Source organism: Phaseolus vulgaris, chromosome 5 (assembly GCF_051622355.1).
Source record: "Phaseolus vulgaris cultivar YP4 chromosome 5, ASM5162235v1, whole genome shotgun sequence".
NCBI lineage: Eukaryota > Viridiplantae > Streptophyta > Magnoliopsida > Fabales > Fabaceae > Phaseolus > Phaseolus vulgaris.
In genome coordinates, this window is record NC_143502.1 from 20746031 (window position 1) to 20770966 (window position 24936).

General features: G+C 36.2%; 1 protein-coding gene across 6 annotated transcripts; it reads right to left on the reverse strand.

The window, feature by feature from the left end:
- Positions 1-912: 912 nt before the first annotated feature.
- Positions 913-21616, reverse strand: LOC137835280 (histone acetyltransferase HAC1). 6 transcript variants are annotated; one of them, XM_068643717.2, is made up of 17 exons: positions 21475-21616; positions 20573-20849; positions 19501-19615; positions 18973-19267; positions 18400-18843; positions 15895-17687; positions 14842-15138; positions 14487-14765; positions 12603-12731; positions 12311-12511; positions 12009-12151; positions 11584-11896; positions 11236-11375; positions 3308-3386; positions 2203-2595; positions 1572-1789; positions 913-1488 (listed from the first exon to the last, which is right to left on the reverse strand). In XM_068643717.2, the coding sequence occupies exons 2-17, from the start codon at positions 20752-20754 to the stop codon at positions 1374-1376; spliced, it is 5136 nt and encodes a 1711-aa protein (XP_068499818.1). In that variant the 5' UTR covers positions 20755-20849; positions 21475-21616; the 3' UTR covers positions 913-1373. The 6 variants fall into 6 exon arrangements, with proteins under 6 accessions (XP_068499818.1, XP_068499816.1, XP_068499820.1 ...); XM_068643715.2 differs by having other exon boundaries at positions 18400-18894; positions 21475-21600; XM_068643719.2 differs by having other exon boundaries at positions 18400-18871; positions 21475-21551.
- Positions 21617-24936: the final 3320 nt, after the last annotated feature.

Below are 24936 nucleotides of genomic sequence, written 5' to 3' on the forward strand. Positions count from 1 at the left end.
AGAGATTGCCTTCATTCAATTATTCATTCATGTGAGATTTTTTAATGATGGGTTTATTTTTTTAACATTAAATATTTATTCCTAGTCAATTAACATTTTATTTTTTTGAAACTAATAATTTGAAAATGGTGAAATACTATGAGCATATCTTATTTGCAGAATTGTGTTGGACAAATCATTTTATAATTTCATTGTTAGAACGTAATTAGAATTTATTATGCGATTAATATTTGGAAGGAGATGACAAACACGAAAGTTATTAGATATTTAATTTTTATAAATTTGTTAACTCAAAAGCACCAAGTTTATATTAATGTTTTGCTAATTTAAGATGACTTAACTTATATCTCAATTAAAAAAAACATTAAAAAATATTTGTAGTATTGTAATTAAGTAGTCGACATCAAACTTATATTATCACTGTTTATTGGGTTGTAAGCCTGCAAACTAGAGATGCGAATAGAAATAAACATTATTCCCCCAGTAGATTTTTTTTATTTCCTTTTTACTTATCACAGCGATCTAATCTTTACATTTACAGTATATTTCACTTTTTTTTACCAAAGCAATCAAAAAGTTTCCTTATTACAAACTAATTATGATATAATGTATATAATTTTAAAAAATTTATTACAAATTTTACGTACACAAGTACATTATCCTGCTACAATACTAGTTTAAGAAATATTGAAAATCATTTTGGATTTTTCCCACTTTGATAAAAGCCCTAGTCTGTTATTGTGCATCGATTGAAATGCATTTGTTTTAATACTCAATGGACAATAAACTAGGATTGAAATCGATTTTATTTTTAAAATGGCATAATGTATGCATGAGACATCTTGATAGAATTATCTTGCCATGTAACCCATTTCCAAACCCTAAATCTCATAAGAGAACAGATGCTATGAATTTCTGTAACTAATTGATTCTTTCATCTTTAAATTAAAAACAGAGCAGACAGAAAGTGTCAATCTTTACGAAGACAAAATGCGAGTTCAATCCCCCGCCCGCAAAAACAACGTAAAATACTTTTGACGAATTAATGATATAGGACATTTGACACAGAATGAGCATTGGAGATGATAGGAGAAGCTGGCAATATCAAAGAATCATGAAATCGACCGCATACAATGGTTATACCCAGCTGGACCAGGTTAGTCAAAGGCATTACTAGTGGGCTCAGCTGAATGATCCTCATGGGGTCAATCACATCATGCATATAGACAAGCAAATCTCCGAGAGGCTATATCTTCGAGTCATACAAACCATCTTCGCACAGCTGGTCAGAATACGGTTTCCAGCAGTCAATATTTGTCAGAAGCATTTTCCAAAACATCCCACATGTACATATGCCCAAAAATAAGAAATGCTCATCCAGAATTGTTTGCAACTTCTGCAGCTCTCTGCCTCATCATCTCCATTACAGCTGCTCTTCGCCGTGAATCAGACTGTTGCTGCAACCTCCTCAAGTGTTCTTTTAAATCTCTGATTTCACCAAAAAGAAAAATGTTTTACAAGCAAAACATATGAACAGTGACTACAGAAATTGCAATGCTTGACCCACCAACCTGCAACGTGGTACATGGCATTCAGATTCCTTGCATGCACGAGCATGTAGTTGAAGCAAATACCACATTTTCTTACATAGAACGCAACCTCCGGAGGCACGTGTTTTGCAATGCATTCCATGACGGAAAAGCCCCTTCACCTTGCGACAATTTGGATATTGGCAATGGGGAGAACGACATTGAGATGCATGCACAAGAAGATCAAGCATTTTTCGCAACTGTAAATTATGAAATCCATTCACATCAGACCTTATGAAGAGAAGAGCAATATCGTCACTGAGAAAGGTGAATCGGTGCATAAAACATGAATTCTATAGCAATTGAAGTATTATCCCATGTAAATAACACAACGTAACCAAACAAAGTTAACCACGGAAGCTGACTGCCTAGTGGTCATACAGCCTTCGTTGCGGCTGCTGTTATCATTGATAGTAACCAAATAAACACTCCAACAACATGTATGGTCTACATATACATAAAATTCAAGAAAAATTCATAATTCTCACGCTCCTCTTAATACTCAAATTTAGGCTAGACACGATGACTTCCTTATTTGAAGTTCAATATAACCAATTAATAAACATGCACATTAAAATAACACGTATAGGATCAAATATAATCTCGTTCAAACCTGTAATACTCGAACTTGTCTAGCTTCCTTGTTCTGATCATCACGATCTGCCATTGATGGATTGTTTGTCAATTTATGAGGATGATCAGTGCCACCATCCTTTTGATAGCAAGCATTGCACACATCATATTCAGGGCAGACTTCACAACGCCAACCTTGACCTGTTTCTATGTCAAGACGGCAAATATTACATGTAGTAACAAATGCAGGAGCAGTTGGATTATGAAGATGATACAGAACCATCATAGAGGAATGCTTGGCCCGCCTTAGAGTATCATATTGATAATGATTTCCCTGGCAGAGACTCAGAAATGCCTGCCTAGTGTCAAAGAATTCACTCTCAAGAATCTCATCTTTGTCCTTTGTATCAGCAGGTACATCAATAATTTCTACCTGCAAAGGACATACAGGGTTTGAAAATTTCCAAATTCATTTTATTTCTAAATTGTAAGCCATCAAAAGAAAATATGACATCAAATTTCAAGCTCCATAATTTTGACTTGCTAGTTATTCTGAAACCAGGGTGATTCAAGCCAAGTTATGAGGTTACCAGATTTTTAATAATTCAAGAAACAAAGAAGACATGTCAACATACATTTAAAAATATTCTATATAAACACTATTTGTTACGAGACTTTGATTATTAGAGAGTTAGTCATTTGGGGAAGTTGCCTACGAATAAGAAAAAGGGTTGATAGTATCTTGTGATTTGAAAGGGAATTAGGATAGCTGTAGGAGAGTCCAGGCCTCTTCAAGTCCCGGAAATCATTTTTACACTTTTCAGTTGATAAAGGTTTTTTCTCACTATAATTCTATAAAAATAGTTGTGTGTAATTTGCCTTATTATTCAAAGGCATCGGAACTGAATTTCAAATGTATTAGCTCATAACTTCTTTAAACGGGTTATACACCCTGGATACATGACTAAGCATGTCATATATGTAATGTATTGGTTGCATTGTGACATCGATATCCTTAACATTGTCGGGGTATGTAAGATTCATAACTGCCAAATGCTAACAATTTTTCACAGCTATACAGGTAAAAAAACTGGTGCAAAATCAATCACTTTACATGTGAACATTAAAAATGCGTTCTTACTCACAGGATAAAGGGTGTGTTTCTCCCTCTGGTTAATAGGATGTCGTTCTCTTTCTTCACGCTTGAGTTCTGCTTCATAACACCTAAGAGAACACTGTTATCAATATACAGAATATCTTTGAATATAAAAGGAAAAAGACAGTGTTTGTGACAGGTAGAAATACCAGAAAAGAAGAAAAATCATAAAAATAATGCCAATAATGAATACTGAATACTGAATGTAACTTTATGAAGTGTAACGCAAATGAGACAATGTATTACGTTCTAAAAGAGAAAGAATAGGATTCACACTATGAACACAGAAGGGAATGATAACCCTTTCTTGAACTATTATTCCAGCACCTTATTAGAACACACAAACACTCACAAAGGAAATCAATTCCTTTCACACAGGTAATACTCCTGCCAAAACAACAAGCACATTTCTATAATACACCTTCCAAACTTTCTCCTTATCTTCTTACCTAACATTACTCCCCTCTACTGAGACAACCTTGTCCTCAAGGTTGAAATCTGGAAATTGGTCCTTGATGGTTGCAACATCCTCCCATGTAGGAGTATCAATTCCACCTTCATTCCACCTTATTAAGACTTGCTTTCCGGAGACCGTGGACAACACTTGGATATATGTAATAAACCCTAAACCTCTCTTATCTTGGAGTCTATTCACCTTCCAAGTGCGCGTGAAACATCTCCCTAGCTTCAACCACATAAGTTCTTCCTATCATTCATCTTCTAGTTCCATTTCCATTCCATTCAATTCCTAAATATGATGTGTTGTTTTGTTCTTCATTTTAATCGGTTCATATGTCTTCCTTGTTCATTCTAATCAGTTTAAATGTTTTGTTTGCTGTTTTAATTGGTTAATTTGTTCTTGTTCTTGTGTTCATGTTTCCGCACCATGTTTAGCATTCATTCATCACCTATACTTGTTTTTCCTCTGATCTTTGGAAATGAACCTTCACATCTACTTAACACTTGTTAAGTTAATGTCCAGTGGGAATTTTCCTTAGATTTCTCACCTTAATTGCTTAAGAATTCAGATCCTAATTCTAAAAAGTGTCACCTAATGAATCAACCTAAAATCAACTCACATCATAATCCCTCATCTTCCATGCAAATGATCACTCACATTCTTTTCAGGACATCGATGTCCTGGAATCCCTGTTTCTAGATCCCTCTCATGCAACTGCTGTGCGAACATGTCGGTTGAGCTGAACAACTCCTTCCTTGCATTGCTAGCCAAGTTGACGAGACTTGCCCACTAGTTCCCTTGTACATCTCCATGTGGGTTGTTATTCTTGTCCCTCCTTGATAACGCAAATACGAGGAGCTATTCCTATACACATTACTGCCCCTTTTTCTTCCCTGAAGGTCTCTTCCACATCCAACGCAATCTCCATAGCCCTCATCTATTCCTTGGAATCATGGGGCCTAATTTGGTTACGAATCTTGGATTGTAACTCTGGAAAGAAATATTGTTCATCTACTGTCTGCGGAGCCTGCGACACAAATAACTCAAACTCTTGGATCTAATCATCAACCTTTCCACTTTGTTTAATCTTTGCCAATTTTTCAAATACTGAACTTCATTCCCTTCCACCGAACCTCCGATTTAACGCCACCGAAAACTCTTCCAAGAAGGATTCTTGTAATTCTTCTGCCAAAAATTGAACCAATGGATAGCACTACCTTCAATACAAATGAAAGCCAATCTGAACCTCTCTGTTGTTGAGACATTTTGCACCTCAAAAAAATTCCACTCTAGACAACCATCCCATTGGATCCATCCCCTCAAATACCGGTAGTTCCACCCTTCTAGTCCAAGGTTTAAGCTCTCCTTTGTCCTCCACATCCGATTTGTTGCCTTGTCTCGATCGTTCTTCCTTCTTTTCCTCTTCGTTCACCAAGCTTTCTCCTCCCTTTGACATCCTGTCACCTTTCTTGATATCCTGTAATATTTCTTTAATTTTTTTCAAGTCTAACATGCTTTCCTTCAAACCTGTGATATCTGCTCTTCCACAATCACTCTTCCTTGTTCGCTAGTCAATTTCTCCACAACACTCATCCTCTCTTCCATATTCTCTCCCACACCCTTCGGATTCGACAAGTCGGACCAAAATTGTTACGTTCTAAAAGAGAAAGAATAGGATTCATACTATGCACACAAAGGGAATGATCACCCTTTCTTGAACTATTATTCCAGCACCTTATCAAAACACACAAAGGAAATCAATTCCTTTCACACAGGTAATACTCATGTCAAAACAATAAACACACTAAAAAGAACCCATTATCCTACCAGGTTGGTCTTTAAAGACCAACCGTAACCAACAAAACTACCCGAACAACCCACTTATTCATTATTTATAAATCTTCTATAATATACCTTCCAAACTTGCTCCTTATCTTCTTGCCTAACATATTGTCACCGGCCTTTTCAATATTTTCCAAAAAAGGAACTAAAACAATGACATAGAAATCATAAAATCCTCTAAGAAAACAATGATGAATTTACAAAGGTGAAAGATGATAAGTTGACTGTAGATAGTGGTAGGATACGAATAAAAAGGGCCAAATGCAAGTAGAGAAATTAGTATTAATATAAAATAACAAACAAAACAGCATAAAGAGAAAGAAACTTGGTCATGACTTCAAATACAAATGTTTTTTTATTGTGTTTAACTGAGTTCAATGTATCTAAGGCCTAGGTTGTCAATAGCAGCACATCATGGCACTATAGTGCAAAGCATTGTGTGGAGTGACCAAGGGTCGTTACATTGAGAACATTGTCTCAATCCAGTGTTGCAGCCACTATCCAAGAAAGTAGAGAGTGCACAATCATAGAATAGGATTTGCAGGTGCTAGGCGCCACATCAATTTAAACTGAAAATCCAAAATACGCTTATTATTTGGTTATTGGGTAATTTAGGGATTTTAACACTCAACTTCACCAAGAAAAGACCTCTATTCATTTTTTCATGTAGAGAAAAATGGTATACATTTATGTAATATATCCTCTTGTTTTTTTATTAGCATAACTAAGGATCATATATACATATAAAGCCTTACACAAGGATTGAACCAAGGCCATATACAAAATATATAAATAAATCTCCCCTACAAATTGGAGCACATAAATCATATGCATTAAGCTTGTTACATATATAATCAATCCTAAGGCCCCATAATTGTTTAGTGAAGATATATCTCATAATTGATCATGGGAATTAACAAATTGAATGGTAATGTATCCAAATAAAATATTTTCTCAGATGAAGTGACGATCTATCTTAAGATGTGTTCCTCTCGTGAAATACTAGATTTTAGGCAATATGAAGAGCATCTTAGTTATCACAAATGAGAGACATTAGTGTAACTTCCCCAAATCTCAATTTATTAGATCTTGCCACTACATTTGCTTCTTACTATTTAAGCCAAATAAGTTCACAAGATGCAAAAGTCATCCCTCTATTTGCTTTTGCATTAGATCTTGCCACTACATTTTGCTTCTTACTTTTCCAAGATATCAAGTTGTTACCAATAAAAACACAATAGCTAAAAGTGGATTTCAAGATCTTTTGTTTGAAAATGATGACAAAAGTGTTATCTTAGGTGTGAGAGGCCATGGTGGTTTACATCTAAGAACGATATCATTAACATACATTATCAAGTAGGTAAACCACAAAATTGAATGATGATCAAACAAAGAATGGTCAACTTCACTTTGAGTCATACCAAACTATTGGACTACTGATACAATCCAACTCGACAAGGAAATGACTAAGGACACCACAGACACTTCGCAGCTAGGTCAATCATATCAACATACAAGATCAGGCCCCACCAAACCTTAGAAGAGCCTTATCAGAAGAAGAACCAAACATGGACTGGAATATCAGTTGTTCTTCCATCTAGTCTTTTTACAAAACAAGTTTAAATAAATAAATTGGGTTCACTTTGGGGTGCAATTAGAAGAATAAGCTAGAATAAGGTGTACTTAGTATAATATTGGGCTTGTGCCAAACCCACCAAAAACCTAACTTCTAGAAACCCTTTCCAAAATCGCCCCTAAACCTAGTTTCTAGAAGATGTAGGCTAGTTTGGGAGGCACTCCACTTTGACCTACCTTCTAGAAGGTTTCTCACAAATGATGCCCCTACCCCTCTCACTCTTGCTCTCCAAGTCAGTCTCTCCTATATAAAGGGTGTCTTGTCTCATGTATTTGACATGTTGAAATTAGAAAAGAAACTTTGTCAGAGTGTTTTAGTGAGTCTTGAGTGCTCTCTAAATTTGGGTCTTATCTTGAGTGTAGTGCACTTCAAGTGGCGACTCTGCACCACTCATCTTGGAACTCCCTCACCTTCCAAGTAGCGTGAGTCATCCCCTCCACTCCATAAGCTTCTTTCACTTTTTCTCTTTTCCTTCCATTCATTTGCGCCTTCCTTTTCATTCATGTTCTTTAATTCCTCTTTTACTTTCGACCATCATCTTATCATGTCTATCTTATTTTGTTCTTAAATTTCGCACCTCATCATCATCACTCTATAATTTGTTTTTCTCTTTGCTCTCTAGAAGAGAACCTTCACACTTACTTAACCATTTGGTTAAGTTTGTGTCTAGTGGCAATCTTCTTTGAGCTTAGGACCATATTCTACTTAAAACCATAAACAAAGTGCAACCTCTAAAATGTGCAATCCTAAAATCAACTCACATCAACTACTAACTGAATCTACCAAACCATGCCTTAGGGAGACTACGTAAGACCTTATAAATATTTGCAGAGACAAGTTGCTAAGCTAGAAGACACCCCTTGGGAAATAAACCAAAGTGGTTGTTCCATATATACTTCCTTTGACAAATAATCATATAGGAATGCATTTTTAACATTCAACTGGTTAAGAATAATCTATTAAAGGTCGCCTTGGTGAATGGAAAGAACATTTCATCATAGTTTTAATTGGAATATCTTACTATAACATTTGTCTACCACACAAGCTCTGAGTTGATCAGTAACGCCATTAGAGCCAACTTTGTTAGTTAAAACTCATGGACAACCAACAATTGATTTCCCAGGAGACAAAGGAAGAAGATCCCAAGTGCCATTGTTCTAAAGAGCATGCAATTCGTCAAGCATCACTTGTCTCCAACCAGAGTGAGCTAAGGCATCACCTGCAGTTTTAGGATTAGACACTGAGGAAATGGAAGAGGAACAAGTGTAATGGAGAGAAGAAAAACAATGCTAGCTCAGAGTAACATAATGTTAGAAAGGATTACAAGTGGACTGTGTACCTTTAGAAAGGGCAATAGGAAGATCATGCTCAGAAGGCAGAACAAAAGGAGCGAAGGAGGTGGCATCAAAGTAGAGATTGGGGAAGTGTCAAAAGGGAGCGTGAGAAACACTTATACCTTTTTTGAGATTTAGTTAGCCTAAGAAGACACACTTATAAGACCTAGCCAACAATTTATCAAGGCTAGGACTGAGAGTGTGAACAAGACAGATGGACCCTAAGATACCAGGAGTTAAAGGGTAGAGAGATTGATGAGGGAACAAAATAAGTGAGGTATTTGGTTGTTGAGTGTTGGAGATCCTACATCAACAATAGATTAAGCCAATATACAATATATAAGTAGGAGCAAACTTCACATTAAGTCAGTTTTGTGAAGATGAGTTAGACTTAAACTCACCTTCTAATATGGTATCATAAGCTATCCTAGCAAAATTTGTTGGACCTATCATGCCATCCGCTATCGCTAATTTGTTCCTAATAATACATATATAATCTAGATATTCTTGATTTTAGGATCAACTACTTATTTCTATAATTATAACACTTCCCCTTAAGTTGGAGCATGTAAGCCATAAGTGTCTAGCTAGTTACAAATATAATCAATCATTGATCCCCTTAGAGATTTGGTGAATATGTCTCCAAACTCTAGTTTTTCTCTTATTAAATCAATCAATCTTAATACATTTGGTCCTCTTATGAAATATAAGATTAGAGACATTGTGTAATGCAGCCTCGTTGCCACATACAAGGTGCATTTGAGAACTTTCTTCAAATTTAAGCTCTTTGAGGAGTTGTTTTAGCCATATGAGCTCACAATTGGCTAATGTTATTGCCTTGTATTTTGCATTTGCAGCTGCCAGACGATTTTGTTTTTTACTTTACCATGATATTAAATTATCTCAAACAAGAACACAATACCCTAAAGTGCAGCTTCTAAAACTTGGTGATCCTGCCCAGTCAACTTCAGAGTACCCAACAATTTGAGTATTTCCCTTGTCTTCACAAATGAGGCCTTTCCCAGAGCCTTCTTAATATATTTTAGGATTCATACGACTGCATCCCAATGGTCTTGACATAGGGAATTTAGAAATTGACTTACTATGCTCATTGCAAAGGCTATGTCAAGACGAGTCATAGCAAGGTAATTTAGCTTGCCAACTAACGTGTTGTATCTCTCAGGATCAGAATAAGGTTCTTCTTGATCAGGTACAAGTTTGACACTTGGATCCATTGGTGTGTCTACAGTCTTAGCAGTAACCATCCTTGTTACTTCTATAGATGTCAAGAGCATATTTTCTTTGACATAAAAGCAAACCATCCTTGGATTGTGCCACTTCTATAAAAGGGAAGTGCCTTAGGTGTCCAAAATCTTTTACTTGGAACTTTTGAGCAAGATATTGTTTTAGTTGTACAATACCCTCCTTATCACTTCTTGTGATAACAATGTCGCCGCAGATACAATGAGATAGTTACATTCTTGGGAAGAATGATGATAGAACAACGAATGATTAGCATCACTTGTATCATTCCAAACTGCTAGATGACAATTCGAAAATGCCCAAACCATGCATGGGGTGTTTGTTAGAGGCCATATAGGGACCTATATTAGATTACTCAACCTGAGTGACAAATCTGTGAGGTTGCTCTAGTGTTAGATGGAATTTCATTTAAAATACAATAAAAAGTTTCAAAGCTATGGTTGAGCCTATTGGAAACTATGTTTGTCAAGCAAACAACCAAATGAAAGGTTGTCACTCTAATGGTTTATGTCATGACATTATCCTCACAGGGGATGACTTATTAGCACCAACACCTTTATAAAATAGTGTTTTGATGTTTCCAACACTTTTTGGACATGACACTTGCTTGAAATGCCTTCAACATTCCTCAACTGTTTCACATTAAAATAATAATTTTTTTTTCAACTTTGACACATCTTGATTCTTCAATATGACTTGAGCATGACCAAAAAACACCTAGTTTTGGCTAAACACTTCCTTGACACTAATATCATAAAAAAGTAAAAATAAGTTATAACAAAACAATTTATAAATAACCTAAGGCACACAACACTTTTTAGGTTTATTTCATAAGACTTAATGAGTTATTTTAACTATTACGAGATGTTTCTCAAAATTCTATTGATAGCATTAGAGATAAATAAATTAAGAAGTTCACTATCAAGAAAATTTCAGATAGAATTTGGAGTTAAGGTATTTTCATGGAATGGAAGTGGCTAAGTGAAAAAAGGGAATTGTACTCTCCCAAAGAAATATTTAAATTTTTAAATGTACTAGCTAATACATTTGTTTTTTAAATATATTTTAGAGATGTTATGATCCCTAGTGCCTATGTTTTATGTTCTTGCAACCCTCCTCCTTGTGCTAAGTAGGATCTTGGTCTTGACAGAATTGGTTAGTAGGTTTAGTTGAGTTCAATGTACCTAAGGAAGTAGTATATTTTATATGTTTTATTGGTCTCCTGAAAATAGTAATAATAGTTATGATCTTCACAAATTCAGAAAAAAAAAACATTTTTCTCTCTTCTCAAGAACAAAAATAAATAAAGTATGATAATACATTTTTGGCATATTTATATTGTCATACTAAATAACAAAACAAGTTTATCAAAGAATCCTTACTTGTCACAAATCTGAAAATTCTTGCATTGCCTGCAAACCCAACGGTTGCCTGACACCATTAGAATACAACAATGACTGCATGCATGCTGCAAATGAACCATGATAAAATCTTCCTTCATTGGGGAAATGGTTTCACCGAGCTGGAGACGGATCAAAGTTTTACATTAAAGAAATTATTAATTACACAAAAGAAAACCTATAAATGTCAAATTCAAAAGCAAGGAGAAGATATAATTATTTGAAGGTATATAACATAGGCAACAAAATCAAAATCATGATAAGCAATGGACTTAATTTGCTGAAAAGAACAAATGAAGAATAATATATTCAATTAAAATGGCAAATTACTTTGTGCATTAGGAGAAGATCTTTTGTGGCATTTCCAGAAAGATCTGACTGACCAGATGCTTTTAAAGCCCTTTTTGTTATAGTCTTCTTAGTTGTTCCTTTCTTATTTTGTTTTCTTCCATCTTCCTCTTGGCGAAGCTGATAAATCAAATCCTCGGCAGCCCCAGGCCAATAGTCACCATCAAAATATGGGAGCCTTGCAGCTGTAACCTTAGCCCTACATTCACCAGAAGACACAAAGAAGTGGTCGTACAAGTTGGTGAGATCAACCACAATATTCTCCTTGGAAGCTTTTCTTAACATAGCAAGGTACCTGTAGAAATATATTATGAAACAAATTAGAGATAGAGATGAATACCTTCTGCATTATGTACATGTAAAACGAGGCTACTTTACTTTCTAATTTGTCAAGATTTAAAACTTACCATTCCCTAAGCTTATCAGATTTTGGTGTTTTCTGAATTTCCGGATGACAATATAAAATATAATCTTCACCCTTCAGTGGAGGACAAGCCCAAATGTAGCAGCTAGTAAAACCACGTTTCTTGCAATACTCAAGGTATCCAATCTAAACGAAAATCATAATGAAAACTACTCAAATATTTATATAGCATAGAAATTACAAGAAGAAAATAAATCAGAACTTGAATGTATCCAAGAAAGGGTTCCACAAGGCTGTATAGCGGATCTCCCTACACAAGGACAAGGAATTCGCACTAAAGGTTACCAGAATTTCATGATAAACAAATGTTCGAAGAGCTTCTCCAGTTACTGCTTTAACCTCAGGCCTAAAATACTTAACAGAGTCCAAATATGAAAGATAAACCCGGCGCTGATTTGGAAATTTACTTTCAGATCCAAACTCTTGAACATACATGCCAAAGAGGCAAACTTCAACCCCTTCAATCTTCTGAAACAACAAAACTACCTGAAATGGAAACCAAATGTCATCAAAATTCACATGATTAATAGCAACTTGATTACCAACATAACTAGCTATGAAGCAGTTTTCCCCTTACTTTCGATTTGTATGGGAATTCTGTTGGGTAATTTTCTTCCTGAAAAATCTCCAAAAACCGCTGTTTAACTTCTAACTTCTTGTCAACAGATGACACAACCCTTATAACAAGAGATTCAGCTCCAGGCACCTGGAAACATCAATTAAAACATACTCATATAAATCCGGTATAAACACACACCAAAACAGAATTCTATCTGCAAAAAAACAGTTAGGAGTCATCAAGCTCCAATAAAAATATGCCACCAATATAAAACACACTAACACACAGAATGACAAGAATATGCATATAAAAAAAATAAATGATCAAATTATAAGCTCAACACTCCAATCAAATAAAATTTGGATGGAAGCATAGAATACAGATAACTGATAAATGAAACTTTATGATTATTAGTAAGACAAGGGTTGACTATCTAAACAATTGTTCCTTGGTCAACAATTAGTTTTAACCATAACATTGATCTAATAATTATTGGATTCTCCCCATGAAATATTTGTCCCTTCCCCCAATCTCACTGGCCACCATTCACTGCTGCTGGAGGCAATTTCTGCGGCAGCAGTAAGCTTTTTTCCCTTTCCTTTGGCATCCCATCTACAAACACAAAACATGCTGACAACCACCACCCTCAACAGCCATGCCACCCACATTGCAACAGATTCAAATGCCATCGGACAGCGAACCAGCCCCCGCAGCACCACAGTTGCAATATTATTATAGTATAAACGCACTCAAGGCTGAGGAGGCATCAGTCCTGAACTAAAAGCTCTCTGTATTTGATAATCCAATGAGGTCAAACAAAAACAAAAGACATTTGTATAAATAAAAAAATGATAAAATTAAAAGCCATAATATAGTGTATTCAATTTAATTGGCCAAAATCCAAAGAGCTCAGAAACTGAATTAGGGAGAAGGAAACAACAAAGTGCCATGATCAGCGAATAAGGAACTTAGTGAAGGGGAAAGTACTCCAGAAGAAAGGCTTTCTGTCTAGCATTGCAATGAGGAGACTAACATCATCTACAGTGAGAAAGAGGCCAACGTTGGATTACACCGTGTTGAATGCACATCATGTTGTCAGGAATGTGCCTAAAGCATCACACCAGATGCAGTGGGGCATCTCCAGAGGCATGGAGATGTCACTAGAAGCAGTGAAGATATTGCTCAAAAAAGAGGAGATTAAAAAAGAAAAGGTTCGATGCAGAGGATGTATAATAACACTGTAGATTATTCCCAGTGTTACAAATAATGGTTCTTGGTGGACCAACTATAGGGTGGTCCACCCTAGAATTACTCTTATGACTATAATAAATAATCTGAACCATTACCTGGTGACAATAGAAGAAAAAAGTAACATTCAGTGACATCAGTACTTTAAGTGAAGAAACTTCAGTATGCATTTTGGTTTTAGTTTGTAACTACTAGATGATAATCATCATTTCCAATCAAATATAAGAAAATGGTAACCTTGGAAAGTGAACCTTAAGTCTAACTTAATTTTCCTGAACAGACTTTTTTAAGGTAAGATTTGCAACCATTTATATACTAATTTGGTCATATCTCTAGCTAGTGTGAGATTACCAACGGTAACTATCAAGTTTTAACTCCTCTAAAAGGTAAAGCCATTAGGTGAAGGTTTGTGAATGGCAAAAACCACTGCAATAGTCCATTGGGCTTGAAGCATTGATAATGACAAAGCCCAAGCTACCTTGTGTTGAAATTCAATACTTTTTAGGAAAGGTCACATTAATAGAGCTCTAGCCTATTTAATCATATATACTTATACCATGCCGAGAGTCAACTTTATTGTAAATTTCTCAAGTCATTATTAGACAAGCTCATGAATGATTCTCTACATATGCAATATACAAAGAAGGGAATCACCTCATCATAATTTTTCCCTTGAAGTCGGGCCCTCTCTTGTCTCTCATGCTTTAGTCTCCTAAATAATCGTTGCTCTATTTGATCACTGAGAATTGTTCTGGGCAAATCCTTGGCTCCAAGAACAGCATTTTGGGGTAAGGGCTTGCGCTCACCTCTTTCTACTTCTTGAATATAGCAGTTAGGGCAAGTGTATTCAGCTTGTCCACTATCATTTCTTCGACCATTAAATAAGGCACAAATTTGATGTTGCCATGCTTCACATTTATCACATTGAACCCACTGCAGATAAAGTAGATGGTTAATAGTACAAAATAAACTGCCAATTGATGAATAAAATAAGACATATGATACGAACCCATTCCTCTGTTTCCTCATCATTTTTCTTCTTCTCTAACCTTGACTTAGGAAAAGAAGTCCCATCAACGACAATGGTGTCTCCACGAGGCTCATTGTAGCACGGAATACAAAAATAATGTCGTGTATCACCCGTACCCATTGTATAATACATATTATTGCGTTTAATCCGAACACCACATGTTGTGCAATAAATAGGGGGTGGTTCAAAAGTTAATTTCTCTACTGCACACAACTGACAGGAGTTCTCACTCATTGAATGCTCCATTGCTTGATTCTTCTCTGCCTTCGATTTGCTCTGGCACAACAAAATAGATGCATCACGGTAAAAATAAGGATATCCAATAAGAATGAGATAAAGCAACTGAAGAAGTAAAAAAAGCACTATATAATTCTTAGGCAAACCTTGAAAAAGTTATTTGTGACATTTAGGAAAACTAACATATCCTACCATTTTTTGAATAATTAGGATGACGGGATTTTGTTTTTCAACTAGTTTGTGAGTATTTAACTCAATAAATTCCCTAAACATCTAGAGGAAAATATAACAGTTATCAGTCTGGATTTTTACATGTAAAATATATGCATCACAAAGATAATGAGAAGCTAAGATGAAAATAAAGCTGATTGCAATAAGTAAACTAAGCCTCTAGAAGAACCTTAGGAAATTACATCTTCATAAACTTGATAAAATGAGGGGAAAGATTCAAAACACGAAACAAATTATAGAGATATCGTATTATATGCATAAAAAATCAAAGTTCAGTAGATCAAAGATTGCATAAGTATCTAGATGAGATAATGATAACTAGGAACTCAAGTTCTGCATATGAATGATAAGCATAGTTCACGATTTCCATTTGATGCATTTAGTCACTTAGAGGATTTCAAGGAATCATGGGCTAGGAGTTTTTTTAAACCAGGGTTGGGGGTTTGTGTACGAAATTCAAGCGTTTCTAAATTAGAACAGATATTATTCATGCTGTCATTAAATTAATGGCTATAAAGTAATTTTTCTATTGAAAAAAGATTACACCAGAATAAATAGTCTTACTTGGCCAACCCATTGCCTGAGGCCAGTGATATGTTCCCTGACTTGCTCAGGAGTAAACAGCTCAGTCAATGAGACCCCCTTTATTTTTGGCTTACCAGACTTGGTTCCAGCTCCAGGTTCAGATGGCTGGGTCACATTTTCTTGCTTATCCTGACCACTTTCTTTCTCAGTTTTCATATTCTCCGGCCTAACTATATTAGCTGGCTCATTGTATGTGACAGGCTTACCTGTGGGCCTTTTATCATGTGCATTATCCTCCTCCATTCTTGTCTCACTGAGATTTTCATGCACTGAATGCACCAGAACTTCTGCTTTAACTTCATTAAGCTCAGATTTAATTGATACAGACATATCCCCACAAGAATAGGATGCGCAATGAGTATCCTTCGAATCTCTTAATTCACAGTTTGGAAGAGCAGATAAAGCAGCATTATCATATTCAGGATTAATGGACTTGGTGTATTGCTCAGTTTTCATACGCTTTGGAGCTGGTAGGTCTTCTGAAGTTTCAGCCACTGGTTGAGACTTGGAGATAAATCTAGGTGATGGTCCCACCACATTAAAGGTTTCGCAGGATCCATTTAAAGCAATTGGCAAACACGGTTCAGGATCTGACTGAATTTGGGGCTTACGTTGAAATGCATGCCGATACTTTTTTACTAAAACGCAAACAGGGCAATACAGATTCCTGCATTTTATGAAATGACGAAGCAATTTCCTGGTATGATGGCAACGAGGATATGGACAATGAGATATAATGCATCCATCTACGTGATCACATAACTTCTGCATAATTGAACAATGGCGTTCTTGGCATCGCCCTTCTGGTGCAGAACAGTGTCGAGCATGAAATAAAAATAAAAGCCACTTCTGTTGATTTCTGTGTTCCTTCTCTTTAGAACTGCTTGGGTCTAGCAGCTCAACTGAGCTTCTAGAGGCAACAGCTTGACCAATAATAGATCCATCTAATGGTAAATTACTGCAATGAGCTTCATCTTGCCTTGGTATTCTTTGATGAAAATCAATGGGAAGACGCTGTTCATGTGACATACCCTTAGGAACATCGTTTTCATCTTGTGATTGAGGCCACTGATTTTTAAGCATGGATTTGGATTGTGACCCAACTGAAACACAGTTAAAATTATTTTGAGACTCTGAAACCAATTGATAAGGATGCAACATTTGTTGAGAAATTTGAGGTGGTGATGCTGATGAGTTGTGCTCATCCAATGAAACATGCTGAGCAACCTTAGAGCGATCTTTAGAAGAAACCTGTTGGAACTGATTCTGCATTTCAGATACATGGAACTGCTCAGAAAACTGAGAATTGAGAATTTCTTTATGTGGTTCAACACCAGGCTCAGACTTTACGTGATTGTCTAGACCGGAAGAGAGTTGAGACTGAGGGAAGGCATCATTGTTGACCAAATGCTGAGGTTGCTGACTTAGCGGATTCAGCTGAAATTGCTGAGGAGCATACCAATCTGACTGGTGACATTGTTGGGGTCTTTGCTCATATTGATGTTGAGTATTTACATGGTCATTTCTTGAAGTCAGGGAAGACTGGAATTTTAAATTTTTCAACGAATTTATTGCTTGAGAGTTGTGATGAGCAGTATGATTCATACTGTGCAAATTTGAATGACCACTTATGAGTGAGCTGGAAATGGGTATTGATGGCAATTTTACAGCATTCATGTTCTGAGTGTTCAACATAGAACCAGAGGATGTCGCAGATGCATAATAGCTTCCAGAAGTAAAAGTGTCAACATTAATCAATCCATATCTGTCACCTGATAATGAGATTGTTACCCTTTGCATGAGATTCAAGACTGGTATAGAGAATAAAATACCTTTCCATCCCTCAACAAAAGGAAAAGGTGTGCACATAGACATATTACCCAACAAATAACAACAACAACCAAGCGTTTTTCCACTAGGTCAAAAACATTATATTTTTTATGTGGACTACTAATTAGGTCTATCATATCTCTTTATTTAAATATTGATTTATTTTTTATCTTTTTTCATCAGCTTTTTCTATCTTAGTAAGATTTAGATATCAGAATCCTAATTTCAGATCCTTATTTCATTAGTTAGGATAATTTTTAGATAAGGTCATATTAGTTAGGGATCCCTTTATTTTATTTTATCAATTAGGATAATTGTTAGTTATGATTCTATTATTAGGAATCTATTTACTTTAATCAATATGTACCAATAGGGTAAATGTTTGGGATATCTTTGTAACCTTTTTAAAGGGCAGGCTTGATTGAAACATAAATGATGTGAAATAATTTTCGGAAAACTTGTGCTAGTCTAGGATTCTGTCTGTCACTCGATCTGACATTAAGGTTCATAACAGTTTTATCATAAATCATGTGAAGCCAACAACAACAATATAGCTAAAAAATATTATACCACTGCAAGGAAGGGCGGGAAAGGAGGAAAAGGCCTTTGATTTCACACTCCATAAAATCAAACAAAAAGATTAAGAAATATTACCCTGCACTACTGGTTGTTGATTTTGATCAAAGAGCTGCTGTAAGTTTTTAGGGGAATTAGAGTATGCTGAAGTGTAGTCATCAGTGCCTAGTTCATTTGCAATTTGTATGCTGTTTCCAATCAAACCTAGCCCACTATTTATAGAACCATTTGGATATGCAAATGTGTTTTGCAGTAAATCAGATCTCCTTCCACCATCAATTTGACTGCCAAGGTTGTGCAATGTATGATTGTTGTGGTCACTATCTTGCAGCTTCTGGTGCCGCTGCTGCTGCTGCTGCGACTGTGCTGGCAACAGTAATGAAGAATCAACACCAGAAAAAGAACTGTTGTTACTTGAAGTTTCCATATTTGTATATGAATGATTATTGCTGACACTAAATCCTGGAGTTGGAATCATCTGACTAGTAATTCTTTGCAACCCAACCGATGCCATATTTCCTCCTGAACCAATGGAAAAACTTGTAGAAGACTGCTTGTAACCATTAGACAATCCTGCAATAAGTAGACCCAATAATGCAGGAAAAGAAAGTCAAAGTGAAAGGACTAAGGAATAAAAGCAGCCAGAATTACCATCAGATCTATTTAAGGTGCTGCCAAGCATGCCACCTGCTGGTAACATGCTTACACTATTGACAGATGGAGATGCTATACTGTTGCATCCACTGGCAGCAATCATTGAGGTATCCACAGAAGATGCCGTGATCATGGTTGAATTTGTAATATGTGACATACCAGGGGTTGGTATCATTGTAGCAATTGGAGAAGAGCTAACAATCTGAGGATGTTGGTTGTGAGTAGTCATAGATGACATTCTAAGGAAATTAGATAGGCGACTCTCTAGCGTGTCTAAGTTCATGTAGTCCTCCTAAAAGACAAATCCAAAACCATCATCAACACTAAAAATTGTAATAGTTCAGAATAGAATATAAAACCAGAGAACAGTACAAAGATCCTAAGATTAGACAAGGAAACAATGTACAGATCCCATGTTGTAACTGACAGAATAAGTATTTCCTGGATTTAAAAAGAAGAAAAGTAAATTTCAATGACATCCGGCCAAATAGTGTACAAGAAAATTAGCAAGAGGCATGGAAAAACCTTAGATATAGCAGTTTTTAACATGCCCTCTTCGAGACGTTTTGCAAGATCCTTAACCTTCCTTTTATGTGCTTCCGTAACTGGATGCTGGTACCGTTGCAATAATATATTACATCTGGAAGGTAACAAGTAACATGTGTATTGTTGTCAAGTAAAATTAGCATAAAATGTAAAAGATTGCTATAAACTAACTATTCCAGAAACTTATGTTGCTTGGTGAAAGCACAATCAGACATGCCTTCTTTGATCACTTCTCATGAAAGAATGATTTCGAAAGCTATAGAAATTTAGTAATATAAGGGAATGATTCTATATCTAAGAGCTAGTTTGATTTTAGAAGTGCTCATATTGAAAAACAATCACGTCAAAAGCATATAAAAAAGTGAAAAAGCAAGTAATATTAGTTTGAAGCTGACATGTGTAGCCTATTTTGGACGTGCTCCCAAACACAGTAAAACAGATATTATATTATCACAGTCCAATCTTATGCATATATTATACAATTTTAAGGCTAAGTAGACCGAAGATAGATGGATCCATGGGCACTTAATATAATCAATAATGGAAAGACAATAAACCAGTTCACCTAGAAAGCACCTAAACTACAAGGGCTCTAGTCAACAACTTCGATAGACTGAACTGGCTAATACAAAGTTAATCAATTAAATTATGAAAAAGACTAAACGGAATCTGTTGTAATATCTTAAAGCCTCAACACTAAGTCTTATAAGTTGGACATTAAAAAACATATCAGAATAAATAAGCTCTCAAACTCTTTAATTTCCATTTGTTTTACCATGAGGAGTATAAAGTCTTATTATGATCAAAGTCATTGAGCTCTATCAAAAACTATTTCTCTTGTCTTTTATAGATAACTTCAACAGGTTATTTCCCAATATGAACTTATGTATAAAATGTATGCCTTAGCTTTGTCTAAGAAAAATATGCATTACCCATATTAATACCCTACCCTAAAGATAAAACTACTGTTTCATGTGATTCAGCAAAGTTCACCAAATTGAATGTGTACCAAAAGTAAACTATTTACAAATACATTAAAAATAAAACTTACATTTTTTCTAGCGTAAAAGACCGAGCTCTAATAAATTCAGGGTCCATAGTTGGAAAAACACCTAAATTTGGCATCTGATGCAGGGCATTTCCATTCAATTGAATAAGGCCAGGCAATTGAGACCCTGATTGATTAGGTACCTGCCCTGATATCTTTTCTGGAAACTGTGCCTGTGATTTCATTTTCTTTATTCTTCACATTGGCTTTTCCAGCCAAATATTGCATTTCTAAAACCTGTGCCAGGATTCCACCATCAAATAGCAGTTCAGATGTATGCCTGTAGCACAAACCACGTTGTCATGGTAAGAACCAAACAAGTCCATGACTTATATGTAAATCTTGAAGGATAATAGAAAACTAAATATGATTACTTGACATAACTCACGGAACAATCCAAAAATCATACAACCAAACTGTTGCAGTATTCTCAATGTCAAAACCCGGCTTAAATAAATCAAAAAGTCAACAATTCACAAGGCCAAATTACAGAGAAGAAAGATATCTGAAATTACAAAATCTGGAAGGAAATGACTAAATATAATGAACACAAGCAACCATTATAAAATATGCTGAACTCTATCAAAAGGAAAGGCGCAGACAAAATTCCGCTACGCAAATCCCCCTCTGCTCGTGATTGATAATTGAAATATTAAAATTGGATTAAACAAAGTTAATTAACCATAATAGTTACAGTGAGTAACCACTGTAGATAGGTAGATAGTAAATCAAATCAAATAAAAACAGGCAAGGAAAAAATAAACCCTAACGTTGATGGGTTACATCGAACCTAAACGCTGGACGATAGGGTACAAACTCGTCAGAAGTTCGAAATTACTGAATAGAATCGGAAGTAGCCACAATTATCAGATGACCAAGACGACTACGATCAACGATTCTTTTACCTTAGAAAGTCGGTTACACCATTCCAAGTAAACGCACGTGCGAAATTTGCCACGAACGAATAAAAACAGGGATTGAAAATGCAAAAGCAAACTTTAGAGAACAAGTTTGCTTAAATAGGTTTCACCAGTTAATTTTTCTTTTTTTGACAAAATTCAACCTGGAAAAATATATAAATTAGAATAATCATTTTAATGATAATATTTTTAGTTTTTTTACGATATTGTTTTCATTTTAGTTTTTTTTAACTTATATCTCTTTTAATGTATTACTTTTAACTCTTCTTTCAGTTTCAATGTTTTTTAAAATTATTAATAATTAAAAATTATAGTATATGACAGCGTAAATTATTCATCATAAATATAAATATATAATATATATTTAAAGATATTTATTTATTATTAACATAAACACTCTCTTATGTTTAATATTAAAAATTAAATAAATAATATTTGTATTCATATTTATATTATTAATATAAATTAATAATTTATTTTAATAAATATAAATATACATAAAAAGACACATAATTTTTTTTTAATGTAATTATTGATATATTGTGATCTAAAAGTTTATGAAAATATACCCACGTGATTTAAACATATTCAATATAATTACTATTAAAAATATATATAGTAAATTATTATGTTAGATGTGTTACAGTCAATATAATTTTTTTAATAAAAATAAAGTTTATTATAGTATTTAAGAAATAGAAATACAGTTTATAATAAATTAAAATATTATAGTATAAATTTATACTTCATTTTAATAAATGTTGTTCCAGCCGGTTGACTCGCTTCGCCGGTTGACTCCAATGGTAGCCTTTGGCCTTCTATCTCCGCTTGAGAATCGTATTTCCTTTATTAAGAAACTTCTCACCTGCAAAGACAAAGGGGCGTCCTAGCGGCCGTTTGCACTCCGACGCTCAAGTCAGTATTAGGACAAAGAAACACCAAGAGTGTAAATTAGCTTCAGTCTTAAAAATTGTGTATCTTGTTAGGGTTCTTGGCACCCTTTATATAGGTTGAAACTAGGTTTTACCTTTATGTTGTTACCCTTGTTTAGGGTTCCTTGGGGAACGTCCTTATGCCGCTATTTCCATAATCTTAGCGTATCTGGCACATAGAACTTCCCTTAACTGGAGTGCAACGAATAATAGAGTGACCGCTTGGGTACCAACTTGTGCACCTAATCTCTAGCGTCATCTGCTTCGTGGGTGCCCTAAGTATTCACGTGCCATGCACGCAGCTTTCCCTGGATACCCTAACCCTAATGGGCCTTATCGCCTCTCAGGATTACTCACTCGTGTCGCGCCTTCATGTGTTATACACCCCACGTGCATGGATCCTTCGTGACTTAGGCTCCCCACATATCTCATGTCTTACCTGTCAACTTAGCATAACTCTAGGGCCCACCTTACGTGGCCCACTACAACGTTCAGACCGCCGATGTCCAATCTCTTCCTCTGTTGGCGAGGTCCGATGTCGATCTCCAACATCGGGGTCTATGATATCAATGTTCGAAGACTAACCAATCCCTTGGTAGGTGCGTTTGGGGCCCACCTTACGTGGCCCCCTTCCATTACCAAGCATCGGTGTGCGATGTCAGAGGTCAGTCCCTGGGTCGATGACCGAGGACCGGTCGGGACACAAGCCCCCCAGTTTTGAGTTGTAACTTGTTCCAATGAAGAGACTAAGTGATCGTGTTGGGTGACCTACGTGGCGCTGGGTAACAGGCGTGAACAGTACACCGAAGCGACGTCTCACCATACTTTGTTAATCAGCGTACACGTGTCAAGATCAACAGCTAGGACTTGTTGGCGCTCGAACTTCTTCGTGCACTATTCAAACCCTTAAACTCTTACGCTTTCCTCACTATTTCATTACTTTCACATACGTGAACCTTCTCTTAAGCATTTCTGCGAAAAACGCTCTCTCCTCTCTCTTCCAAAACTTCAAACCCTTAAACCTCAACATTCAAAGGTATGATTTTTACTCAGAGATTTTGCTTGCGATTTATGGTTCTGCTGCTTGTAACATGCTTATAACTACCTGGGATTGTTTATGATTTCTGCATTTCTCTGTGCATTCATTTTCTCTGTTTACGCTTTGAGTAGGCTTTCTAGTTTTCTCTGGTTCTGTCGAGTTACGCCACCTTCTTCCTCTAAAGTTTATCTTTTTCTTTTCTTTTTTAGCTTCCTTATCTAAGATGACCCAACAGGAACCACTCCAGCTCTTCCTTCGAGCTCTAGTTCAGTTTCGTCTCCATCCCCTGTTCCATCTTTATCGCCAATTCCCCCTCCTTCCACTACCTTCTATAAGTCTCTGTATCACTGGGCGTCGGCTACTCTTCTAGAGGAGACTTCTACCTTTACCTCCCTTGAGAGCATAGCCGCTTATATGAAAAAACCAGATCTGTCATAAATCGCGCGTCTTTGGCAAAGACCACGACAAGTTTGTGAGGATAGTGGCTTGCCGAGAAGAAGAGTTGGTGTGTGCTGACGAATCCTCAGACCCCGAAGGCCTCTTCTGCTTCATTTACTCCACCATTTTTCGAAGGCTCAGACTTCGACTACCCTTCACCCCCTTCGAGCGAGCGCTCCTGACAGAGGTGAACGTTGCCCCCGCCCAACTACGCCGTCGGTGGATGCTTTCTTCTTCTTCTTCGAAGCAAAATGTCCTGGAAAGAAGTTGTGGGTTTGCTTCAACAGCGTTGCTGGGAGGGTGCTCCTAACGCTGTTCTAGCAATCCTACAAGGGGTTCAAGAAGAACTTCTTCAAGGTGCAAAGCAACCAGAGGATTCCCGCCCTTTTAGATGGGTTTCCCCTAAACTGGGCGGAGAAACCAAACCTCCAAAGGCCCCGGAATCTCAAGGACCTTCCCCCTCAGGAGCGGGGAGTATGTGAGTTCCTCTCTGGACTCCATACCCCATTTAGTACTTTGAAGTTGCTAAAACGTGAGTTTAGCCCCAAGAATCTTAAGAAATACATTGATACTCTTCTCTTTTCCGTCTTACCCTTGCTTGCATCTAACTTGCCTTGTCTTTGTTACCTGTGTTGACTTTGTTGTTTTCATGCAAATATGGGTTTTAACAAGGACAAAATGAAGAAATTGGCCTACCTGCTCGCCAAGCGCAGGGCGGCCGCTGCTGGTGTGGGTACTGTTGAACCAAGTGTGTTCAAGCTTTGAAGAATCCAAACCCCTTTGAAGGTTGAAGAAAGGCTGAATATGTTTGCTGTTGTTGAGTTGTCTTTAGATAGGATCTGGGGTAGAATTTATATGTAAATCCACTATTGATTGAATCCAAAGCATAAGCATTCTCAAACCTTTTAAATGAAAAGTGTTTTTCAAACTAAGTGAAAAACAACCTGTTGTTTTGTCGAAACAACCGATTGTTTTATACTTAGGTGTTTTTAGAAAGGTTGAAAACTGTTTTTGATGGTTGACTTGCTGTCAAACCAA

Excerpts from the sequence above, each read along its gene's own strand:
- LOC137835280 (XM_068643715.2), bottom strand. The coding sequence starts at position 20,754 with ATGAAATCACAGGCACAGTTTCCAGAAAAGATATCAGGGCAGGTACCT. Across the intron at positions 18,895-18,972 it reads CACCTTAAATAGATCTGATG|GATTGTCTAATGGTTACAAG; the intron begins GTAATTCTGGCT and ends TACTTATTGCAG. Across the intron at positions 11,376-11,583 it reads ATCTTCTCCTAATGCACAAA|CTCGGTGAAACCATTTCCCC; the intron begins GTAATTTGCCAT and ends ATCCGTCTCCAG.